The 22,123-nt window shown below is 39.7% G+C and overlaps 1 protein-coding gene across 1 annotated transcript in view; it reads right to left on the reverse strand.

Annotated features, from left to right (window-relative positions):
• Positions 1 to 20,682: 20,682 nt before the first annotated feature.
• Positions 20,683 to 22,123, reverse strand: part of HIBADH (3-hydroxyisobutyrate dehydrogenase) — a 120,677-nt gene continuing 119,236 nt past the window's right edge. The window contains exon 8 of the mRNA XM_034760693.1: positions 20,683 to 21,711. Within this exon, the coding sequence (XP_034616584.1) occupies positions 21,553 to 21,711 (159 nt within the window). The 3' untranslated portion in view covers positions 20,683 to 21,552. The remainder of the gene's footprint in view (positions 21,712 to 22,123) is intronic.

Consider the following 22,123-nt stretch of genomic DNA (forward strand, 5'->3'; position numbering starts at 1 on the left):
TCATCTGAGTTACAACATATGGTTGCTAGTAAGGGCCAGCATTTTATCCAATTTTCAGCTCCAATGACTGGGACTCCAGGAAGTTAACTTGACTTCCTTCAGGTCACACATATTTATTACTATAGGTGACCATGCTTCCTTAAAATATTACTATGGTACATGAGTACATGTCAACTCTTGTGACGTTACTACAGGCATAATCACTCTGCTATGAAATGAATTACAGCATTTATTTATATGGAACTTGATAGTTTTGCATTTCATCTTCAAACTAGAAGTGCCTGCTGCACAACTATCAATTAATTTGAAAAGAAAGCTATTTTAAATTACAGGAGCACAAATATTAATAAATAATAAAAATAACACTACATCAGTCTGGGTGGGTTATTTTCCCCATTTTTATAACTTACAGTAAAACAATCAAAAACTGGATTTTGAAGAAGACTGAGCACCCACAGATACAATGGAAGTCAATTAGAGTTTTGGACTCCCTTGGCATGAAAAATCAAGCTCTGATTCACTTCTATGTTATAGTCCTTCACATCTGATGCCAAAAAACTTTACAAAGGAATGCACCGTTATCTCAAATACACCTATCCTTTGGCCTCAGTGTCATCTAAAGCAGTGGTACAATAAGGATCTGAAAATATATATTTGCCACTGGAATCACGGGGTCTTTAACTTTTATTAGGGCAGGATTTCAGTTTAATGTTACAATCTAAGAACTATATAGAAAAGAACTGAATCACAGACATGCCCAAATCTTTCAGTTTTTCATAGATTTCAAGACCAAAAGGGTACTATGATCATCTGACATCCTGCATAACACAGGCCAGAGTAATTCTTTTAGAGCTCTCTACTATCAAGCCCAATAACATGTGGTTGAACTATAGCATATTTCTTGGAATGCTATCCAATCTTGATTTAAAGACTTAAAAGATAGCTGAATTTACCACTTCTCTTGGTAGATTGTTTCAATGATTAGTTACCTTCACTGTTCAGAATTTGCATTTTACATTCTATTTGAATTTTTCAATCATCAGTGTCCAGCCATTAGCTCTTATTATGCCTTTGTCTACTATATTAAAGGGACCACTGTCAGATATAGTCTCCCTGTCTAGGTCTCCTAGCCAATAATCCAGTCACCTCTTAACCATCTTTTTGATAAATTAAATAGATTGAGCTCCCTAAGACTCACACTGCAAGGTATATTTTCCAGACATAATATCATTTTTGTAGCTCTTTTTTAACCGTTTCCAGTTTTCTGACTTTTTTTTTTTTTTTTTTTTTTTTTTTAAGTGTGGACACTAAAACCAGACACAGTAATCTACTAACAAAATTCAGACACTAGCACTGATATGAAAGAGCTGGAAGAGTGTTCTGGGTATTGACATGCAAATAATCAGGCATACCCAAATCTTGGTTAAACCTTACACTAGTTGAAAAGATACTGGATATAGGACTTCTGAAGCACAGTAGGACATTTATTGGCTTGGTTTTGCATGTCAATACACAGCATGCTGTCCCAGCTTACAGTGATGTTGCAGCAATGCTGATATCTGAAAAAGGATAGGATTTTTGTATGTTTTAGTGTGATGTGAGTTTTTTTCCTATGCACTTTGTGACCAAAGATTGTAGAAAGTTTCCCCCACTTTTCACCTTCACACCTTTATCCTAATAATATCAAATTAATTTGCATGGCACCTTTTATGATTTTATGAGTGTATTTTAAATGGGGTATGCCAAGGTGCAGTTACCCTTTTGATCTAGATCAGACATAACAAGGTGAAAGGCCAGCTAATCAACACATTAAAGGCTAAAGTATTCCACTTTAAAGCTTATGGTATAAATTCACAGCACCACAGAAGAACACCTAACTGTGGAAATTATTGTTAGGCAGATTTGACTAGAGTGAAGTGTAAAGTCATTCAGAAAACAAGCTGTTGAAAAGTTGCCTACGGCTGGCAACAGGGATAAACTCACAACAATGAAACACACATTAGAGCAATATCAAAGTCTGGCATAACGCTACCTAACAATTAAAAAAAATGACAAAGAAACCCTTCATGAGTGCACATACTAGACCTCTATGAATGCATAAGGAAAACAGGGAATTTGTTAAATTGTATTGGCCCTTTTAACTTGCTTTAGCGCAGCACATAGGCTATAGGCAGAAAACGTTGGCATTCCTGCTGTGTGTGTCTCACCAACTGTTAGGTACATTATATTATTTTTAAAAAATGACAAACAAAATAGACTATTTCTCCAAAGGTCACATCTATCACCGTTTTCCAGTTTCTCATTTGAGTAAGTGCATTAGGGTTTTGTCATTATTCTATTTTACTTATTTATTTACTTATTTGGTGAAGCAAATCATTTAGGAGGATTGTTCCTTACCTGAATAGTTTAATACAATCCAAATGTTGTTCATCGAGTTGAAAGAATTAAAGAGACCACTTAAGGTTGCAAAACACAAAGTGAATTTTGACCCTGTTTACTATTTGTTTATGATTTTCTCAAATTTGAAATTAAAGTAAGTCTATTTAGATTGTTCAGCCACCTAACTGTTGCATGATTGAGGGTAGCAAGGTGTTGCAGTCCACACTGTAATCTTCTAATTATGAACTCCTGCTCCACCACATGTTTGAACATCTGCGTTGCTGCCCCGCAGTCCCTCTGTAAAGACTGAACTAAGCCAAATTCGGCATTGTGACAGCTACTCGGAACAGAGGCTTGCGTTAAAAATGGTAAAGAACTATTAACTCATGTAGGCTATCCCATATCAATGGAAGGTTTTTGGCTACTGCCCACAAAACCACCCAGGTTAATGGATGAATTACATCAGAGGAAATTAATTGGCAGAAGAATAGAAGTCCACTAGTGTAAAAATTTATTCTGAATTCAACTGCCAACGGCACAAAGATTTTATGAAGGACTATCATACTGCAGTTAAGGAGCTAAGGCAAAGCTTGTCCCGCCTTTGCCTTGACAGCCACAAAAATCACATCCAACAGAGCTACCCCAGAGAGAACAGTCTCATCCACACTGTATAATACAAGCATCAGACATAAGCATGCACCAGTGCAAAGAGGTCCCATCCTATTTCACAGAAAAGATCAAATGCATTCACGAGGAATTTGCTGAGGAAGAAAACTAAACCTCACTTTAACTGTAATAAATATGCAACACACGGGCATGCTGGTATGAGGATGGACTTTATTTTCTGGTCCTACTCACTTGACACAGATCAGGGTTACCAAAGTGTACACCCCATCACATGACCAGGGTCAGCATCTACTGACTCCACTGGCTTTTACAACTTCATCATTGTTTGAAAATGAAATGCAAATAAAACACTACTAAATACAAATAATCACCACAAATAAATACAGGCAAACACATAAATAAAGAGGTCTATGATAAAGACCTGGCTAGACAACCTGAACCTCCTAACAGACAAGAGGATTTCTCTGCCTCTTACTCAACATCTCTCAGTTACTGCCTCTGAACTACAACTGTTTCTGAGGACATAACCACTTTTTGTTCTTCAAATGGTTCCTTTTATAGTGCCCTATTTGGCTGCTGGCATGGATCTGCCACCTGGAACCTGGTTTTGCTGCTCCAGGTTGTAGTGTGATGATTGGAACTGAAGAACAAGAGGCTGGTTTCTGAATGAACAGAGTTTGGTCAGACACCAAGGATTCAAGATCCTGGGGGTCCTGATCCAAAAAGGAGTTGCGGGTGGAGGGGGAGGTGTCACAAAGTTATTTTAGGGGGGTCATGGTATTGCCACCCTTAATTCTGCGCTGCCTTCAGAACTGGGCAGCCGGAGAGCAGCAGCTGTTGGCCAGGCGCCCAGCTCTGAAGGCAGTGCCCCAGCACCAGGAGTGCAGAAGTAAGGCCAGCAATACCATACCATGCCACCCTTACTTCTGCATTGTTGCCTTCAGAGCTGGGTGGCCAGAGAGTGGCAACTGTTGACTGAGGGCCCAGCTCTGCAGGCAGCAGCGCAGAAGTAAGGGTGGCAATACCATACCAGGCCATCCTTACTTCTGCGCTGCTGCTGGTGGCAGCGCTGCCTTCAGAGCTGGGATCCCGGCCAGCAACAGCCGCTTTCCCGCTGCCCAGCTCTGAAGGCAGCACCGCCGCCTGCAGCAGCATAGAATAAGGGTAGCAGTACCGCAACCCCCCCTACAATAACCTCCTTTTTGGATCAGTACCCCTATAATTAAAACACCATGAAATTACAGATTTAAATAGCTGAAATCATGAAATTTACAATTTTTAAAATCCTATGACCGTGAAATTAACCAAAAGGGACTGTGAATTTGGTAGGGCCTGGCTATGATGAAGCCGTAGGCTTCTATATGCCAACAGACACAGTGGGGAACAATGGGAAACCATCCATTGTGAGTCTGTTGAGATGCCAAGTGTGCCAGAGAACACAGAGACTGAGAATAATCCTGATGCTAGCCCTGCAGTCTTGGAAGAGACTCTAGAGAGAGACAGGTTAATAAATTTGAAAATGGGTGTTAAAGGCAGGAGTAATGCAGTACAGTCACCCATTGAGGAAACCATATTATATCAGGAATTAAGTGTCTACTTGAGTTCATGGCAAAGGCAGAACTCTGACTAGGCTACGCAATAGTAAACAATGGGTGTTCTGTGGGATTAGAAGTTACTTAATTGTTTGTTTATAAAATAGTAAATATGTGGTATGATGAGTGGAACTGAAGAAAGAGGGTCAGGCTTAAGGAGGAATAAAGTTTAGTGTGGCACCAAGGGCGCAGGAATGCAAGCTGGGACACAGGCTGCTGCATTCAAACTTGAGAACCTCAGCATGTAATATTGGCCATTCAGCATGCTTAATAAAAGACATTTTCTAGAACTCTGCCTACTTGATGCATCTCTGATTACACTGGTGTTTTTCATGGTCAGTGGCTGGGCGGACATGCATTACTTCTGTTAGCACCGTGAGCATTGACATGCCAAATGTCTTCAAGAAACACAGAGCCAGTGCCCTCTTTTGTTTTCATATACTCTGTAGGAGTCCTGACCCTCAGGATATGTTTTGATATATGCCTTCGTTCAGGATGGAATAGCTGTTAGAGTGGTAGGTTGCCAGCCACTTTCTGTTTGGAATCCAAAGTTCTCTCCCATTTATAATGGTGAAAACCAGCAAAGAACACCTTTTATAGAAACCATGAACATCTCCTTCAGAGAAGTGAACTTGTTTATATTTTGAGGTCTAAAAAACAACATTAGGTTCAGAAAACCTTTCCAACTACTGCCCCATCTCCAACCTCTCATTTCTAGGCAAAAACTTTAAGCAAGTAGTGGAAACCTAGCTTAAATAACAATGTGTGACATATGTCAACATTCTGGATGCTTTGCAATCAGGTTCAGATGGGAGCATGACATGGAAACAACCTGAGTGGTACTAACAGATGACCTCAAAATGGTAGTGGATGTTGGCCACATCTCAATATTCAGACTACTCAATCTATCAGCAACTTTTGAGACAGGTGACCAAGGTGCTTACATAACACAGTTGGAAGAGGTGGTGCAGCACTCCAATCAATCCTGTTCAAAAGGACACAGAGAGGTAGCAGGCTGCTGTTTTTCTTCCTAAAAAGTGGTCACCTGTAGATTGTCAAAGAGATATCTTCTGTATACATGAGGTGATGCCATCAATGTGTTGTCATCTGCAAATTTCAATAATGTGTTGTTAATCCCCTCTTTCACATCAATGAAAACATTAGGACTAGATTTAACTGCAACATTCCACCACAAAACTTCCTACCACACAGTACATTGCCATTTATCATTACATTTTTTGTGGTCCATTAGCCAATTATCAAAGCATATGACTCCTATGTATGTCAATTTGAATTAATATTGAGCATAAGATTTTTAAGACACACTATCACACTTTAATAAAATCCAGAAATCTACTGCATTCTTTTCATTCACTAATTTTGTAATTGTACCCAAACAATCTAGTTTCCTGAAAAAAAAATGGCTCTTTATAAACCCTTGTTGTTCATTAAAAAACTAAGAGCCTGATTCTGGTTTTGTTTACAGGGGACTAACTACATTGGGTGAAATCCTGGCCCCACAGAAGTCAATGGCAAACCTCCCAGACCAACCAACAGAGCCAGGTTTTCACTCACTGACTTTAACACAGTCACTCTTGAGCTACAGTGTTATATCTGTGAGAAGAAACAGGCTCAGAGTAACATAGATCAAGCCAGGTAAAGATCCACAGAAAAGAAATGAAGGCATGTACATAAAAAAAAAAATCAGAATAGGGGTTTCCATTATGTTTCTAGCCATAAAATACAATACTTAAGTTCTAGCTATAAAGAAATTGGCACAATTAAACTAACAAATATGTTTAGTTTTATCATAATTTTCTCTGTATATATGAGGAAGTACAAGGAAAATGGATCTTTCTTCAATATTATATGTTTTTTGGTAAACACTTTGGGAATGGTCTTTTAGTACAGCACAATTTGTTAATTTATTGCATGCAATAAAGGCTACTTGCACCCATCCTGATATTTATTACTTCAGGTAGGAAGATCACAGCTTTCTAAATGTAACTGAGTAACTGTAAATTACTGTTAACAGCTACATGGGAGAGAAGGAAGGAGAAAAATCACCTAAACATTGATTATCAGTTTCTATTTCACCTTAGTGTTTTTGGAGGTGATGCTTTCAGGTAAAGTAAAGTAAGGTTTTTTTCTTATATACCTGAAACATCTGCTAACAACCCCTTTTAGAACTAACATCAAAGGTATTCTTTGTAACTAGCTAGGTCATCAATACAGCAACATCAGTCATTACATTGTTAAATCTAATTTCCCAGTAATAAAAGTAAATAATTTTGAAATCTGTTTAAACCCAGGATTGTAAAAGCAATACCAAAAAGAAAATAGATTTCAACTTGTTGCCTCATGTTTATTTACATGGTTTCCAGAATACAAAACTGATCATCTTCATAAAGAATACAAAACTAAATCAGTGTTACAATTCTTGCTTACATCCAACATGAAGATGGAAATTCAAGAAGTTAAGACTAAAATTTATCCTTAATCCAATATTCCTATATTTTCCAGAGGGGAATATTACTAATCAGTATTTACATAGGGCAGTAAATTAAATATACATAGCATGTTACAAAATATAGAATAAGATCCAATTTGGGTTTCAGTTCTGCTCTCACTTACATTGGTATGAATCAGGAGAACCCCCTATGGAAGTCAATAGAGTTGCATGGGTGTAAATGTAAAAGAGAAGTGAATCAGGCCCCCGGTCTCTGTCCTGAAGAACTTACACTCTAACATCAACATGACAAGATGCAGGCAGTACTTAGGTATTAGGCACTATAGAAAATCCCATGTCAGATAAAACAGCTTAAGTAAGGGAGGATGTAGAAAGAGACTATTGTTGAGGTGGCCCACACAGGAAAGATTCATGTGGGAAAATAGGCTTGATGAAAGAGGGAGAGGGTATGTATTGGCTGGTTAATGGGGAAACTGTTTCAATAGCAGATGGTATGATGCAAGCTTCAAATTAAGAGTGTTGAAGACAAAGATCCTGATTCTCCACTGCCTTGAGTCTTGCATAGTTATAAACTGAGTGCCAAGTGAGAATAAAATGCTACCATTCTCATTGGCAGCATTAACATGGGTGTAATGACTACATAAGGTGCACGGCAATGGAGAATATTGGGTTCAAAGAGAGCCATAAGGAGGCAGAAGAGTATAGGGAAGCAAGTAAGTGAGACAGAAGTAGGAAGAAAAGAGAAGAGGGATCTAGACTGGGGTGAGGTTAAATAGGGTCTTGGAAGGGAAGAATTAGGAGTTTAAAACAGGATGTGATAAAAGAAAGCCAGCAAAATGATTTGAGGTACTGTAGTTGTCATGATTGTGGGAGAAGAAGGTAACTTTAGCAGCAAAAAACTGGATAGCACTGAAGTGCAGAGAAGAGGGATAAGAAAGGCTAGAGACAACAAAGTTATAGATGACCAAGGTGTGAACAAGATTTTTATTAGCAGAAATAGAGGGAAATGATGCATTTTGTTGGTATTATATATGCATGGAGCAATGAGAAGGCTTCATGGGAGTCTGGGTGTAGCCAGATGTCAGACACAGGATGTGAGCTTGAGGGCAGGTCTACACTACAGCGGGGAACAACGCTCTGAGATCGATCCACCGGCGGTTAATTTAGCGGGTCTAGTAAAGACCAGCCAAATCGACTGCAGATCGCTCTCCAGTTAGCCCCTGTACTCTACCCCTGACGAGAAGAGTAAGGTAAGTCGACAGATTTTCTCCCGTCGACCCCCCGCGGTGTAGACCCCGCGGTAACTCAACCTAAAGTACGTAGACTCAAGCTACGTTATTCACGTAGCTGGAGTTGCATAGCATAGGTCGACTTACCGTGATAGTGTAGACATAACCTATGACACAAAGTAAGATAAAGTTAGTAACACAGGTGGGGGTATATTTTAAGCGGTACGATTAGCCCAACTGTGTCCAACATATAGACTCTCTGTTAACACACACTCTGAATCCCTATTCTCATTTTCTCACACCACTTCTGAAATCAATATGCTAATGCAGTGGCTCTCAACCTTTCCAGACTACTGTACCCCTTGCAGGAATCTGATCTGTCTTGCGTAATCCCAAGTTTCACCTCACTTAAAAACTACTTGCTTACAAAATCAGACATAAAAATACAAACGTGTCACAGCACAGCATTACTGAAAATTTGCTTACTTTCTCATTTTTACCATATAATTATAAAATAAATCAATTGGAATATAAATATTGTACTTACATTTCAGTGTATAGTATATAGAGCAGTATAAACAAGTCACTGTATGAAATTTTAGTTTGTACTGACTTCACTAGTGATTTTTATGTAACCTGTTGTAAAACTAGGCAAATAACTAGATGAGTTGATGTACCCCCTGGAAGACCTCTGCGTACCCCTGGTTGAGAACCACTGTGTTAGTGGATTTTAAGGAAAGAACTTAGCCAGCTGTGTTTAGAGTCATTATAATACTGTTTCTAGATACAAGAAGTTTGCTCTGAAATTTTCAGAATGGTTCAAGTGACATTTGGCATGTTTTCTCTAGATTTCCCCCCTCCCTCTTTTGGGAATGACTGCTTCTCTGTAGCTTTGTTATTGAGAGGGATAGCAAATCACTGGCTAGTCAGAAATCAAATGAGAAGTGAGTATCCTTAACAATGCAGAAGACACTGAAGTACTGTAGCTCTTTTATGCTTTCTATGAAATGGCGAACCTCACCATCTGTTGTATTTGTTGCAAAGAAAGACTGAGCCTCTGTCTTCGTATTAAACAAAAGTAATTGCTTGTATCAAATGATGTTTAACTAGAGAAAGTGTAACTGCCTAGTTTTCAGGCAAGCACCAACTTCCACACACAGAACTCCAAGCACACACATCTCACTTATTCTTATTATAAAGTGACAGGTATTTTACAGCCTAACCAACCCCAGCCATGAACTTTTTAGATCATGGATCTTACCGCACAGTCCAAACATAGGTCCATTTCACAATACTTCAACATTTATCGGTCATTGGAGCAACATTGTACATTCTGTGTTAAACTGATGACCAATGCAACAATGAACAAAAGGATACACCTTCTTTCCAAATTTTTTATCTATGACCCATTTTGCCCAACTCCCATTTATCTTATATTAAAGATTTCAGGCAAACAAGACAACCTGTCATTCACCAATTCCCTGTTAACTACTGAACAGTGCAAGGACCCTCATTTCTAAATAATGACTGTTTCTCCCCCCACAAAATAATTATCTACTGAGATTTCTAGCTAGCAGGAACCTGGTAGCTTTCCTGAAAGTAGAGGCTTCATAGCTCATTAATGTTTGTGCACTAGCCCCATTTCAAAGTTTGTCCTATGCAAATCAGTGCTGATGAGCACTTAACTAATCTGTTTACAAACCAGAGCTGCTGGCAGGCCTCAGTGATTTTCTATCAAAGCAAACTACCCTTCTTTATGGGCATCTGGTTGTCCCTGAATAGGTAGTTTAAGCATATACTCTTTCTTCAAAGAAAGATCAAAAGCTTTATTACTTCTAAATGAGTGCATTATTTCCACTTACTACTTTCTTGTTTGTAATGTGTTAACAGCACCATCGCAGGTTTGCCTTGAGACTTGCTAGTTTATCAAAATGCAACCGTTCCTTAATAGATCCCTACGTATATTTTACAAAAAAAAAAAAAAAAAAAATGTAGCCAATAACATGTAGTCCATCAGATAGATGGATAATCAAGACCTACATTAATAAAGAAATCAAAACACACATTTCTATACAACTGGATAAAGGGCAGAAGGAATTGGGAGTATAATCTCAAGAGTTTATTGTGAATTTTTAAAAGATAGCATGTAGTTTGATGTAGCTACATATGGAAAAGGCTGTTTCTCATTTTCCCTGTAAATGTATAAGTTGCAATGAGAAAACCCATTTCAAAATTATGTTACAATTTTGTTTATGTAGTCAGTTTATGAGGAATTTTCCACATCCCCCATCATTTTGGCTCACAGATTGTAACCATATTTACTTACTGTCCCTTGTTTCTTTCAGATTGAGTGACACTGGGGGAGAGATAGTTCAGTGGTTTGAGCATTGGCCTGGTTGTGAGCTCAATCCTTGAGGGGGGGTCACTTACAGATCTGGGGCAAAATCAGTACTTGGTCCTGCTAGTGAAGGCAGGGGGCTGGACTCAATGACCTTTCAGGGTCCCTTCCAGCTCTATGAGATAGGTATATCTCCATACATTAACTTTGTGCACTATTGTGAGCACCTGGAAAACAAGAAAGAGATAACATCTTATTTCCACACAAATGGCGACCGGTTACAGAAACAAAAGTTGTCTGTTCAAGAGAAAGCCCATAAGTAGGCTCTACGCAGCCAGGGCCAAGACAGACAGTTCTGCGAAACTTGTGCAGAGGGAGAGGTTAGAAATGCTGGTGTGATGTTTATTGCTCAGATTTTAGTGCTGGGTGGGGTAGAGCAGGAGCTGCTTCTTGCTTCCTGAGAGCCCTCCAGCAGGAACTAGAGCTCCCTATGGACTCAGAACACCTCCCTCTTTATTAGGGGTTCTGGCTGGGCAAATTGTGGGTTCCCCTATTCTCCTGTAACAGGAAACCTCCCATCCACTATTCCCCAATACCCCTCCACAAATAAGACACACCAGTGCTAGACAGTTGCTACTCTTCCCTGCCTACTCTTGATGGAATGAACCGTTCCCCACTCCTCATGTGAACTAGCCTGGTATAAGAAGTTGGGGGTAGGTGCAGAAACCTGGGTTCCACAATTGAGGTTGGGAAATACAACTGAATGGCTTTTCAGAGGGGCTCATTTGTGTGTAGTAACTCTTGGGGGCACTGAAGAGCTGTTGCTCTAGTTTCCTTTAACAGGTTTTTAATTCTGGCAGGGCAAAGTAGTTATCATTGAGCACCCACAGAGCGTGCAGCACTGTACAAACATTATATGATGTAATTACATATATATGTTTAATGTTATAACCTAGTTGAGAAACATATAGTACATTAGAAGCAGAAATTCACAGCAGTGCAGGAGCCTTTGTCGAAAGGTTTAAAAAAAAAAAAATTTCAAAGAGCCCTGCTCTGTGCAACATAGGTTCAATCAAAGTTGAGTCAGATATTGTGTAAGGGCCAGGACTGTACGGATATCCTGGAATGTCTTAAGTCCACATGTCTGGAACATATTTCTTGACTAGAATTGGCAAGCAAAATTACCCTTTTTGGTACTTTGACTTCAAATATCCTTCCACCACAATCAGAGGTTTTTCCAGTGTTGGGAACACGATGCAGCCTGGTCTGTAGCCCTGGCGAGAGCTTCCACAGTGCACAGTTTCTCCATGAGTTGGCAGAACAATAGATGTGCCTTGGTTTGTGTTGTGTTTTACCACAGTCACATGTGCCTGGCCCTACTTCTGCATATTGGCTTTTTATCTGCCAATTCTCCTTCACCGGCAATTTAAACATCTCCAGCTCAACCAATCCTTCTCCACCCTTGGGTGAAGGCTTTAGTGACATCAATGTGCATGTTGATGTCTGTCTCAAATATTTTGAGCTGTGTGCACCACATTTCCAGTCATGAAGCACTGGTGATTTTTTAAGTGGCCCTGCTGCATCTAAGAAGCTTTTTCATATTTTCAGGTGGCTAACTGCTGCAGTGTGGCCATATAGCAGATGTCTGGTGTCTTCAACCTGTCATAATTGTTCCATTTTGCTTGTGACCGCCCTCCTAATATCCAGTGGAGTGATTCTGGCAAGCAGATAAAGGCTGTTCACATTTGTTGGCTTTAGACATCCTGTGATGAAGCGGCAGCTGTCATTCAGTACAGGGTCCAGCTTCTTTGCATGAGGTGATCTTTCCCACACTGGACATGTGTATTCAGCTGTTGAATGGCAAAGTACAAGCGTGATGGGTCTTATGGTTGCTGGGTTGGTTCCCCATTTTGAATTAGCAAGCTTCCTGAATATGTTGTTCTGGGTGCTAACACTGCCATTTGTCTTCTCCACATGTACTTTGAAGGAGAGAGTGCTGTCTAGTGTCACTCCAAGGTAGACAAGATTCCAGCAGTGGGCAAGTGATACCCCATTCCAGATGATGTTGAGTTGTCTACTAGCTTCATGATTCAGAAAATGGAAGAGACTCACTTGCATTTTGGCTGGGTTGGTGCGCAGTTGGTTCTTGGTGTAATAGACCGAGCACAGATAGTGCTGATGTTAACATAACTTCAATATGAGAGAGATCCTTGGCTTGGGCAGCAACATGTAAGTCATTGGCTTATATAAAACTTTTTGCGCTGAGATGGATTGGTTGATCATTCGGGTACACATCAATGATTATTGGTGAGAGTACACTCCTTTGTGGTAGGCCGTTTTTCTATTGCCACACTGACTCTGCTTCCTGCATAGTTTGACGTAAAAAAGTCATTTATCTAGTAGAGATTGTGTCAGTTGTACGAGATGGTTATCTTTCATCATGTTGTATTTTAGTGAAGGGCCTTCATTGATTCAATGTGTCATATGCTGCTAATAGGTTGACAAACACTGAGCCCGTTACCATACCCTTTCTGAAGCCATCTTCAATGTATTGAATGATGTTTAGCACTTGACTGGTGCATGATTTGCCTGGGCAGAATCCAACTTGCTCTGGGATTAGGTGCTTTTCAACAAGTGCCAATAGGTAGTTTAAAATGAGACACTTATACAGTTTGTAGAGGTGACATTGTAGTGATATAGGCCTGAAGATCTTCAGCTCTGTTGCCTTCTTCCCCAGCTTCAGGAATGTGGCAATACATGCTCATTGACAGATCTTGGTTACTTTTTAAGTGGCTGAGCATGTGTTACACAACTTAAGAATTCTTTGTGGCTGGTCTGAAGTGTTTGATTTGGTCAGTATGAATGTCATCTATACTGGCGGCTTTACCACTCTTGAGGGTGTTCATTCCAGAGGTTTAATTCGGTCATTATGTACTATGCCCTAAAATTACAAGTCTCCTAGTCTTCTTGCCACTTAAGCCATGTCTAGGGTTGTTTGTTCAGTGCCCTGCCATTTTCTATGAGTTGGTGTGCACCCTGGTCTGCAGTAATGTTGTAGTGTTGCTCTGCCTTCCTTGGGTCATTGTTAAGCATCCGGATGGTTATCCATGTTTTCTTGGTGCTGTGGGTCACATCCATGCGCTCAGTGAGATTCTACCATGACTTCTGTTTTTCTTCTTTTAGTGCAGAGACCAATTCTTCCCATCTGCAATAGTATCCTCAGCAAATGGGTCTGCTTCAAACTTCTGCATGTATTTTGCATACCAATCTAGTAACTCGGCTGTTAGTCCTGGTACATAATTTGTTCTGCAGCCTTGTGGAATATGCTTCTTTGAGGCAGGGTGTACAAACTGGTCATAATTTTCTGGTATTGGTTCGCTCTTTCTTACAACGTCAGTGAGGTTGTTGGTGGAGTCTTCCATTTCACCTTCTTAAAATTAAAGTGGTGCTGAAATGGTAGTGAATTCGATGATATACCTTCACAGATCTGGATGGGTGAGTGCTGCAAACGTGGAATCAGACCCAAACTAAGTTTGTTACACAAACCAGCTATGTTGTTACTCACAAATGCCAGATCAGGGTTGTAGTCCTGTTTCCTCTAGCTGCTGTAGAAGGAATTGGGGAACTTGGGGTCATGAATTAGCTCAAAGTTGTGTGCCTCTACCCATAATTCAACTAATTCACCATTTTCAACAGTTACAGCATCAAATGGGGCTACAGTGTAACTGTTAACCTGGAACATGACAAAACACTTTATGTTGGGTAGTGAACTTGAATTGTTTGCATGGTGGTTTGTAGACAGACGTGATGGAAATGCCACCAATGTCTACAGTCAGGACTTCAATGTCATTATTATTAGTCATAGATGCTGTGTTGATAAGTTCAGGATTGACAAAAATGGTGCTGCCCTATTGCGTGTATGGTTCTATCCGGGGACTGTTGTTGTTAATTCCCCCGTGTGTCTCCTGAAGGAATAACATCTGGCAGTTGTAGTCAGTGCACATTTTGGCTCTAAGGTCTTATTTGGCACCCAGGAGCCCTTAGACATTTGCTGATACTATTGTCAGTGCCAGTCCTGATGAGCACCCTTTTGAATGATACTGACGACTGTGTCAATCTTCAGGTACAGTCGGTCGGTTATACTGACATTGACATACTGTTTGGTTATATTGTGTGGTAGGTGCTCAGGTGCTTTGACTGGTTATGGACCTTTAAGCTGGCCTCCCAGCCACCATCATACAATGACAGCATAAGAGTTTAAATTATAGTTAAGGTAACGTACTACTGTCCTAAATCTGCAAAATTTAGTTATGCATGGACATGCCCCCAAGACAATGAAAAATAGCACTTCCAAGCAAGATGACATTTAGTACACAAAAGGAAAAAAAAATAGCCAACTATACAACAGTGCTGAGAGTCATAGGAATAAAGCAGCAGGACATGGAGGTAGGAGATCTGGAGCACAGCAGCTAAAGAGGGCAAGGTGGCATGGAATTTAGAAGCATGTGTACACAAGCTTAGGTGTCTTCTGTTAAACTGTAAGCTCTTCAGGACAAGGACTTGTCTTTTAGTCTGTATTTGTAAAACACCTAGGACAACAGGATAGTCTACCATGCTGTACTGTACAATGTGTTTGCAAACTAGACAGTCATGGAGAAAGCAAGTCTCTTGGAACAAAAGAGGAAGATTTAAGAGGAAGCTCTAACTAGGTACCCAACTTGAAGAGAATTTTAAAAAGTACTACCTGGGTCAAATTATCTTCTTAGTTCAGTTGCCTTCTTTTATCTTTCCCTTTGAATGTTGGTGCCATACGTAAGCAGTCTGTGCCTACCTATACCAGCTATCAGGTATCTAATGTATAAATACTTTTTTTCAGAAATCATACCATGTGTAAGACCAATGCAAAGTGTCTGTGAGCACAAGTTCACCTTTTAGAAAAAAAAGTTTGTCCTGGCTAAATTTCAACTCTGGTAATTATATTCTGCTCACCCAGGTTCCACCCTACAATTACAGTTGGCTATAATATGATTAAGTTGTTTCTCTAAACTATTGTGTAATGATGCTATGCACTGTAACAGTTTCTGAATTTTTCAGGGTGGTTGCATTTCAATTGTCAATTAAGTGATACATGTATCAGTCATGTACCAGTTACACTTGTGAAGTGCTTTGGGACTTGTGAAGTGCTTTGGGATCTTTTGAAATCTATGTGTTGTATAAACTGCAAGACAGTGTATTACTATTTCCGAATCAAGGTAATGCCTGGTGATTAATGGCCTACTGTTACACCACCATCACCACCACCACAAAAAGCCATCCTGCCTTCTAGGCTCAGTAAAACCCAAAACTAAACTAGCAGAGAGAATACCTCTGACCCCTAATGAGAATGAAGACTCCAAGTCAGGCTTAAGATCAGTAGGGAAAGGGGTATGGGAGGGGGGAAAGGGGACAGAATATTCAAACTGCTTTTAACTACATAGAAACTATATTTAGAAATCTATTACTTTTTAGAATTTATTGGTTTCAATACACTGCAAATATTCACTGAATGCATGAATAATGCACAAGAATAATTGACATATGTACACCTTGATCAAGGTTTAAAAATACTTTTCAATATATTGAATCTACTCCAGTTCTACCATGTGAAATAATTAATTCATTCTCTTTATCAGCCTGACAACAACAGTAAAATTTACAGAGTTTCCTTATTTATACAACTTTTACTAGCCATACTAGAAACTTGTCAGGCTCTGCCAAATAAAACAGGTGAAAGTGACAAGTCTTTCCAAATCTGAAAATGCCAGTGTTTAAAAGATCGGTTACACATCTGTTAGGCTGTTGCATTCCACAGAAAAGAGAAAGTCTCAACTGTTGCAGGTATGAGCCTGTCAGATTGAGAGCATTTGTGGTAATTTGAGGACACTCAACTAAATTCATCCCAATATTGTAGAATAGCTTTCAGTTTTGTATGGTTTCCACTAACAAACATATCCGTCTGTCACTGAAGTCAATGAAAAGACTCCCATTGACTTTAAGGTTGTATAATCAATGTTAGGGTGTATAATCAGTGCCTAAATCCATAATACGGAAGGGAACCTAGCTCTACAGTTGTGTTTCATCACATCAAAAAGATACAGTAAATTCATTTTCTTAGCACCTTTTTGGAAATTGAAATTTGGATGGAAGTTTCCACTCCTCTATAATCAATTCCCACACACCTCCAGCACATACAGTGACAATACATATATCATATGCCTGACAACCATGCTATAGTTGAAAACCTTAACTCCTACCTCATTCTTCCCCATAGGAAAACACCACATACAGACGTGTTATATCCAACATGTTGAGGTCTAACATGTACCTTGAATTGCACAATGTGTTGTATTCTCGTGGTTAAATACGCAGTCAGAGTTACAGCCTTATGCTACAGTGTGATCATGAGGAATGTGATGTTTGTACTGAATTGCTGTATACGTTGGAGGTGTATGGGAATTCCCTATAAATGGAGAGAAACGGTCAGTGAAAGCAATGAGTGGAGGATAATGAGCATTAAAGAAGGGTACCTTAAGAGGACATTCCTTTATTTTTAAAGGGAACACCCCCTCACAAAAACCCTTAAGCAACCTTAACTGGCTTGAAACAAAGTGGTTTTTGGGGGGATAGGAAGAGACCTTGCATACAGAGATAAATCCACCCCCTTTTTGTGCTAACCAGGCCTTCCCTTTTTAGGAACCATCAGAAAATATTCAGATCTACTGCATATCTTTTATATCTCCATATTTTGAAGATGGCAAAATATCAGGAATATCAACTACAGTTGCTAAGTATCCCAAACAATGATTGCTGCCTGTCAATAGTTGGTCCCTGTTGCTTCCCTGTGTCAGAGCAAGTGGGTCTAACTGAGCCACTTAAAGGGGGCAGGGCTAAAAGTGGGGCTATAAATGCCTGTCATGGGCAGGAAGAGGAGTGACTGGGGCAGGCTGTGTATGGGGAGAGGCACTAACTCGAATCATGGGCCCCTGATACGAGGGGAGAATGAGCTGGATCTTTGCTGCCCAAGGAAGTGGGGGTGGAAACAAAGACAGACTGAATATGAATAAGACTGCTTAGATATACTTTTATTAACTACTCCCCTACAACTTTAGTGGTTAACAGTGGTTTCATGTTAGGCACAATGCATTAGATATAGGCAGTTTCTCATCAAGCATGATGGAAGGGCCAGTTTAATATTCAAAGTAATTTAAAAATAAGTTACTTGAAGTTTCCCTTTGGAACATTTACATAGTATGCAGTTAATTTGTTGCATCTAATTTGGGTGTATATACTGTTGGGTCATTAGTGTAAAAATTCAACAGTTTTACATGCTTTCTGTTCTGCTCAACAAGTTGTCACTGCCAGCAACAGATGTTGAAAATGATAACAGCCTTACTACTTGGCTAACTTGCGTAGAATAGTAAATCCCATGCAGAGGGGAAATTACTATTTTATATACTGTACATACAGTTCTAATATGAATACCAATATGATATAGATCTAATTTTCCTCTATAGAAATAGGAAAATATAAATTCTAATATAAATTTTATTATTGGCAGGGCTGATTAAGGTTGCCAGACACTTTCCATTATAACTTTGCCAGATTTAATTGTCTGGGCTGAAACTTTCCAGGTTGGGTGTCTGTCTCAGGCTGAACTTTTTTTCCCCAGCCAAAACAATTCAGCTGTTTACAAAAACGAGGATGGGGGAAATACAGTTTTGTGCTTGTTAGATTATGGCATCCTTTTCTCTGAACAGTTTTTTAACTCCCATTCTTTGGAGCAGGGACTTGAAATTTAACAAGTGGGTGACTATTGTGTCAGGAATCACTCTCTCTCTCTCTGTTGCCATGAAAATCTTCCCACATTTGCCTAAGTTATAAGCCTTTGAAAAACTGCAGTTCACATATGCTCAGTAGAGACTTCTTCAATTTTATCAACTAAAATCTCTGAAAAGTCCATCCTCTTAGCTCTTACTGCTGAACAGACTACACATGCTCCAACCCCTCAGATCTCCTACTGTGACCAAACTACCCATTTAGCCAGCCACACAGAGCAACTGAGCATGCTCCCTCCAGCCTAGGGCTACAGAGGCAATGCCTGGCTATTCCTGTCATGGCTATTCCAGGCCAGCGTGCCGACATGCACTAGAAATGAAGAGCAAGGAACCTGTCAGTAGTAGTAATTAAGAAAGTACTAGACTAAGAAGTGGGCTGTAGTCCACGAAAGCTTATGCTCTAATAAATTTGTTAGTCTCTAAGGTGCCACAAGTACTCCTGTTCTTCTTTTTGTGGATACAGACTAACACGGCTGCTACTCTGAAACCTGTCTGTCAGTGACACCCCTGCTGGTATGCAGGCAATGAGGAAGAGGAAGCCTTATGATTCAAATGAGGGATAGCTCAGTGGTTTGAGCATTGGCCTGCTAAACCCAGGGTTGTGAGTTCAATCCTTGAGGGGGCCACTTAGGGATCTGGGGCAAAAATCAGTACTTGGTCCTGCTAGCGAAGGCAGGGGGCTGGACTCGATGACCTTTCAAGGTCCCTTCCAGTTCTAGGAGATGGGATATCTCCATTAATTATTATTAATATTAAATGTAGAGGGACCAGGTTCTTCCTGCAGTTCCCTGCCTCATTCACTGCACACCTTCCAACTGAGCAACAGATGAGGGAGGGGGTCCTATAGACAAGGCCAGCCTTAGGGGAAATGGCACCCTGGGTGAACTTGTATTTTGCCGCCCCCCCATTGCCCCTTGCCCATGTGAGTTCCTCATGCATTTCACCTGGCCGTGTGGGCCCCACACCCTAACCTCTGCACTGCGCCCCTATCACCACTAACCCCTGCACCCCCCTCCTGCACCCACATAGGAAAATTTACCTGGATGCATGGAGTGCTTGGTATTGCTCCTCGCTCCCCTGCTCACAGCCCTCTCCCCCCACAGCACTCCCCTGCCAGCTGGAAGCAGCTTCTGACGCTACACTGGCAGCAAACACCTCTGTGCTGCCGCACGGCGCTCCCCTTGACCATGGCGCCCCTGGGTGGTTGCCCAGATGGCCCACACCCTAAGGCTGGCCCTGCTTAAAGACAACAGCCTCCCTTCACTACCCAGTCCTGATTCATCCCCAGAGCAGGTCCACCCTATTCACTGAATGAGACAGGAGTGCTGTGGAAAAATATTATGTGGTCATGTAATTAAAGACTGTATGACAATGCATATGCACAGGAGGAAAAAAATTAAGGATGCACAAATAATCTTAATTCTGGCATTTCCTAACTTTTGAGTAATTGACTTTTGCAACCTTAATAATGTTCTTTTAATGACGTTTGTTTTGTATGTAATATTAGGTAGATTCAGAACCACTGCAATTGAGCAGATGAACTACTTTTTATCTAATTAGTTATAGGCAGATTGATCATTTGGAAACATATGCCTGTTTTTAATAGTATAGTGCCCATACATAGTAGTAATTAAGAAAGTATTAGACTAACCTAGAGCTTTATTTAGATATCAAAACAAGCTTTGAAAAGAATAAACAGAACAACCAGTAATATTTAATGAATTTTGTATAATGTTGCAGCTAATCTATAAAAATCTATGCCCAAATTTTCTGAGTTTTCCATGCACAATTGGTGCCTACGTTGTGCACACAATTGTGTTACCTGCCACACGCCTATTAGATGCACCACTGTACATGCAAAATTCTGAAAATGTAGAGGTTAGGCTGCATAGTGACCATTAAGACCCCAATCCTGCAAATAACTTTACACTGAGTCGTCCCACTGACGTCAACAGGAATACTCATCTTCAGAATGCTAGATCGGGGTAGATGAATGGTTAGGGAAATTAACATGCAAATATGCCACCCTACACATTTTACAATAAAAACTACTCCGTGCTTATGAAAGATGGACTGTAGAAGACCAAAAAATGAACGACCTAGCACAAATTTGCAGCTATTTGTATTTTTGCAAACTTGCATTTAAAAAAACCAAACAATCTTATAGCAGGCATTTACCAACATAGATTTTTATTTGATTTCAAAATAATGGGATTCATTTTATTTATATTTATAATAATGCAGTAATTATCTAAAGCAAATGTACATTTGTCAGAATTTTTAGTAGGTGCCATTCTTGACTTTTGAAAATATATGACAGGGTACAAGAAGGAAATATAAAATTGGGTTAGCCAAATATAGTACTGGAGCTTTACAAGAGACATATATATACTGTGTTATTTTAACTAAGTCTACCAGTTAAACATGCTGTAACAGCTTTCCACTAACTTACATACCCCCATAAACATAAATCTGTAACACTAATCCCAGGAAAAATCCATCACTGATTATCAGGCCCAAGCTAATAGTTAAAAATAAATAGCAAGAAAAGAAAAGAAAAAAAACCACATTCTGTTTCTTCATTATAAGGACCTTCCCTTTTTCCATGAAGGCTTTATCTTTATTAAAAGTTAATGAAAGCTGGTTTGTCACCCTATGTTATTACTATTGAAGATTCAACTTAGTTTGCACAATTTAGAGCCATAATGTCAGTTGTTTTATATGCAAATCATTGGGTACTTAGTAAAAAAAAAAAAAAAAAAAAAGCACTTAACTGGATTTTGTGAATATGCTATTATGGTTCTTAAACAGTCAGTATATTTTTTATCTGACCAAATAAACAACCCCTCTCCCAGCCTGCTTTTTAAAGAATTGATGAAAAATCCTGGAGTTTGCTGAGACCTAGACAACCAAAAGCAGACAGGTCGGTGTGGGTTCATGACTTGTGACCTTTGATTAAACCCATATACTTCTCAAATGAGCTACAAGGAGGTTCCAAAAAAAGTGTTTGGTTTCTAATAGTGTCCATTGCCAAAATAACAGCTCACAAGTTCTCCTCTTCACGTAAAAACTGGAACACAGCTGAGAAGTCTTTCAGGGCATAGCCCTTTGCACACATCATCCTGTAGATCTGATGTGCTAGAGATCCCAGAGGAACAGGTGTTTTAGTGTTGGTAGCAGTAATCTGTGCCAAGCCAAGATCCTGAAAGCAGAAAAAACATTGGGAGAAACAACAAGGAATTAAGTAGCCCTATGAATATTACCGGCTATTTGGCTTCCTTGAAAAAGAGAAGCCACTGCCAACAAATGAAATACTGCAGCCTTAAAATTCCAGCCCTGGAAGAAGGCAGGTATTGCCTTCATTTTTTGGTATTGCTACAGGGGCTGAACCAGAAAGTCCAAAACAGCTTTTGATTCACTTCAAACCAAAACTGATTTTTTTTCAGTTTTTCTCAAATGAAATGAATGCAGGAAAAAAAATCCATTTTGATCCTGAAATGGGGGGGGGAGGGAAAACAAAACCAAAACAACTTATTTCCTTTATATTTGGGGTCTCTTTCACCTTAAAAAAAAAAACAGTTAAATTTCTAAATGAAATACCATTTAGAAAAAAA

Source organism: Trachemys scripta, chromosome 2 (assembly GCF_013100865.1).
Source record: "Trachemys scripta elegans isolate TJP31775 chromosome 2, CAS_Tse_1.0, whole genome shotgun sequence".
Classification (NCBI taxonomy): domain Eukaryota; kingdom Metazoa; phylum Chordata; order Testudines; family Emydidae; genus Trachemys; species Trachemys scripta.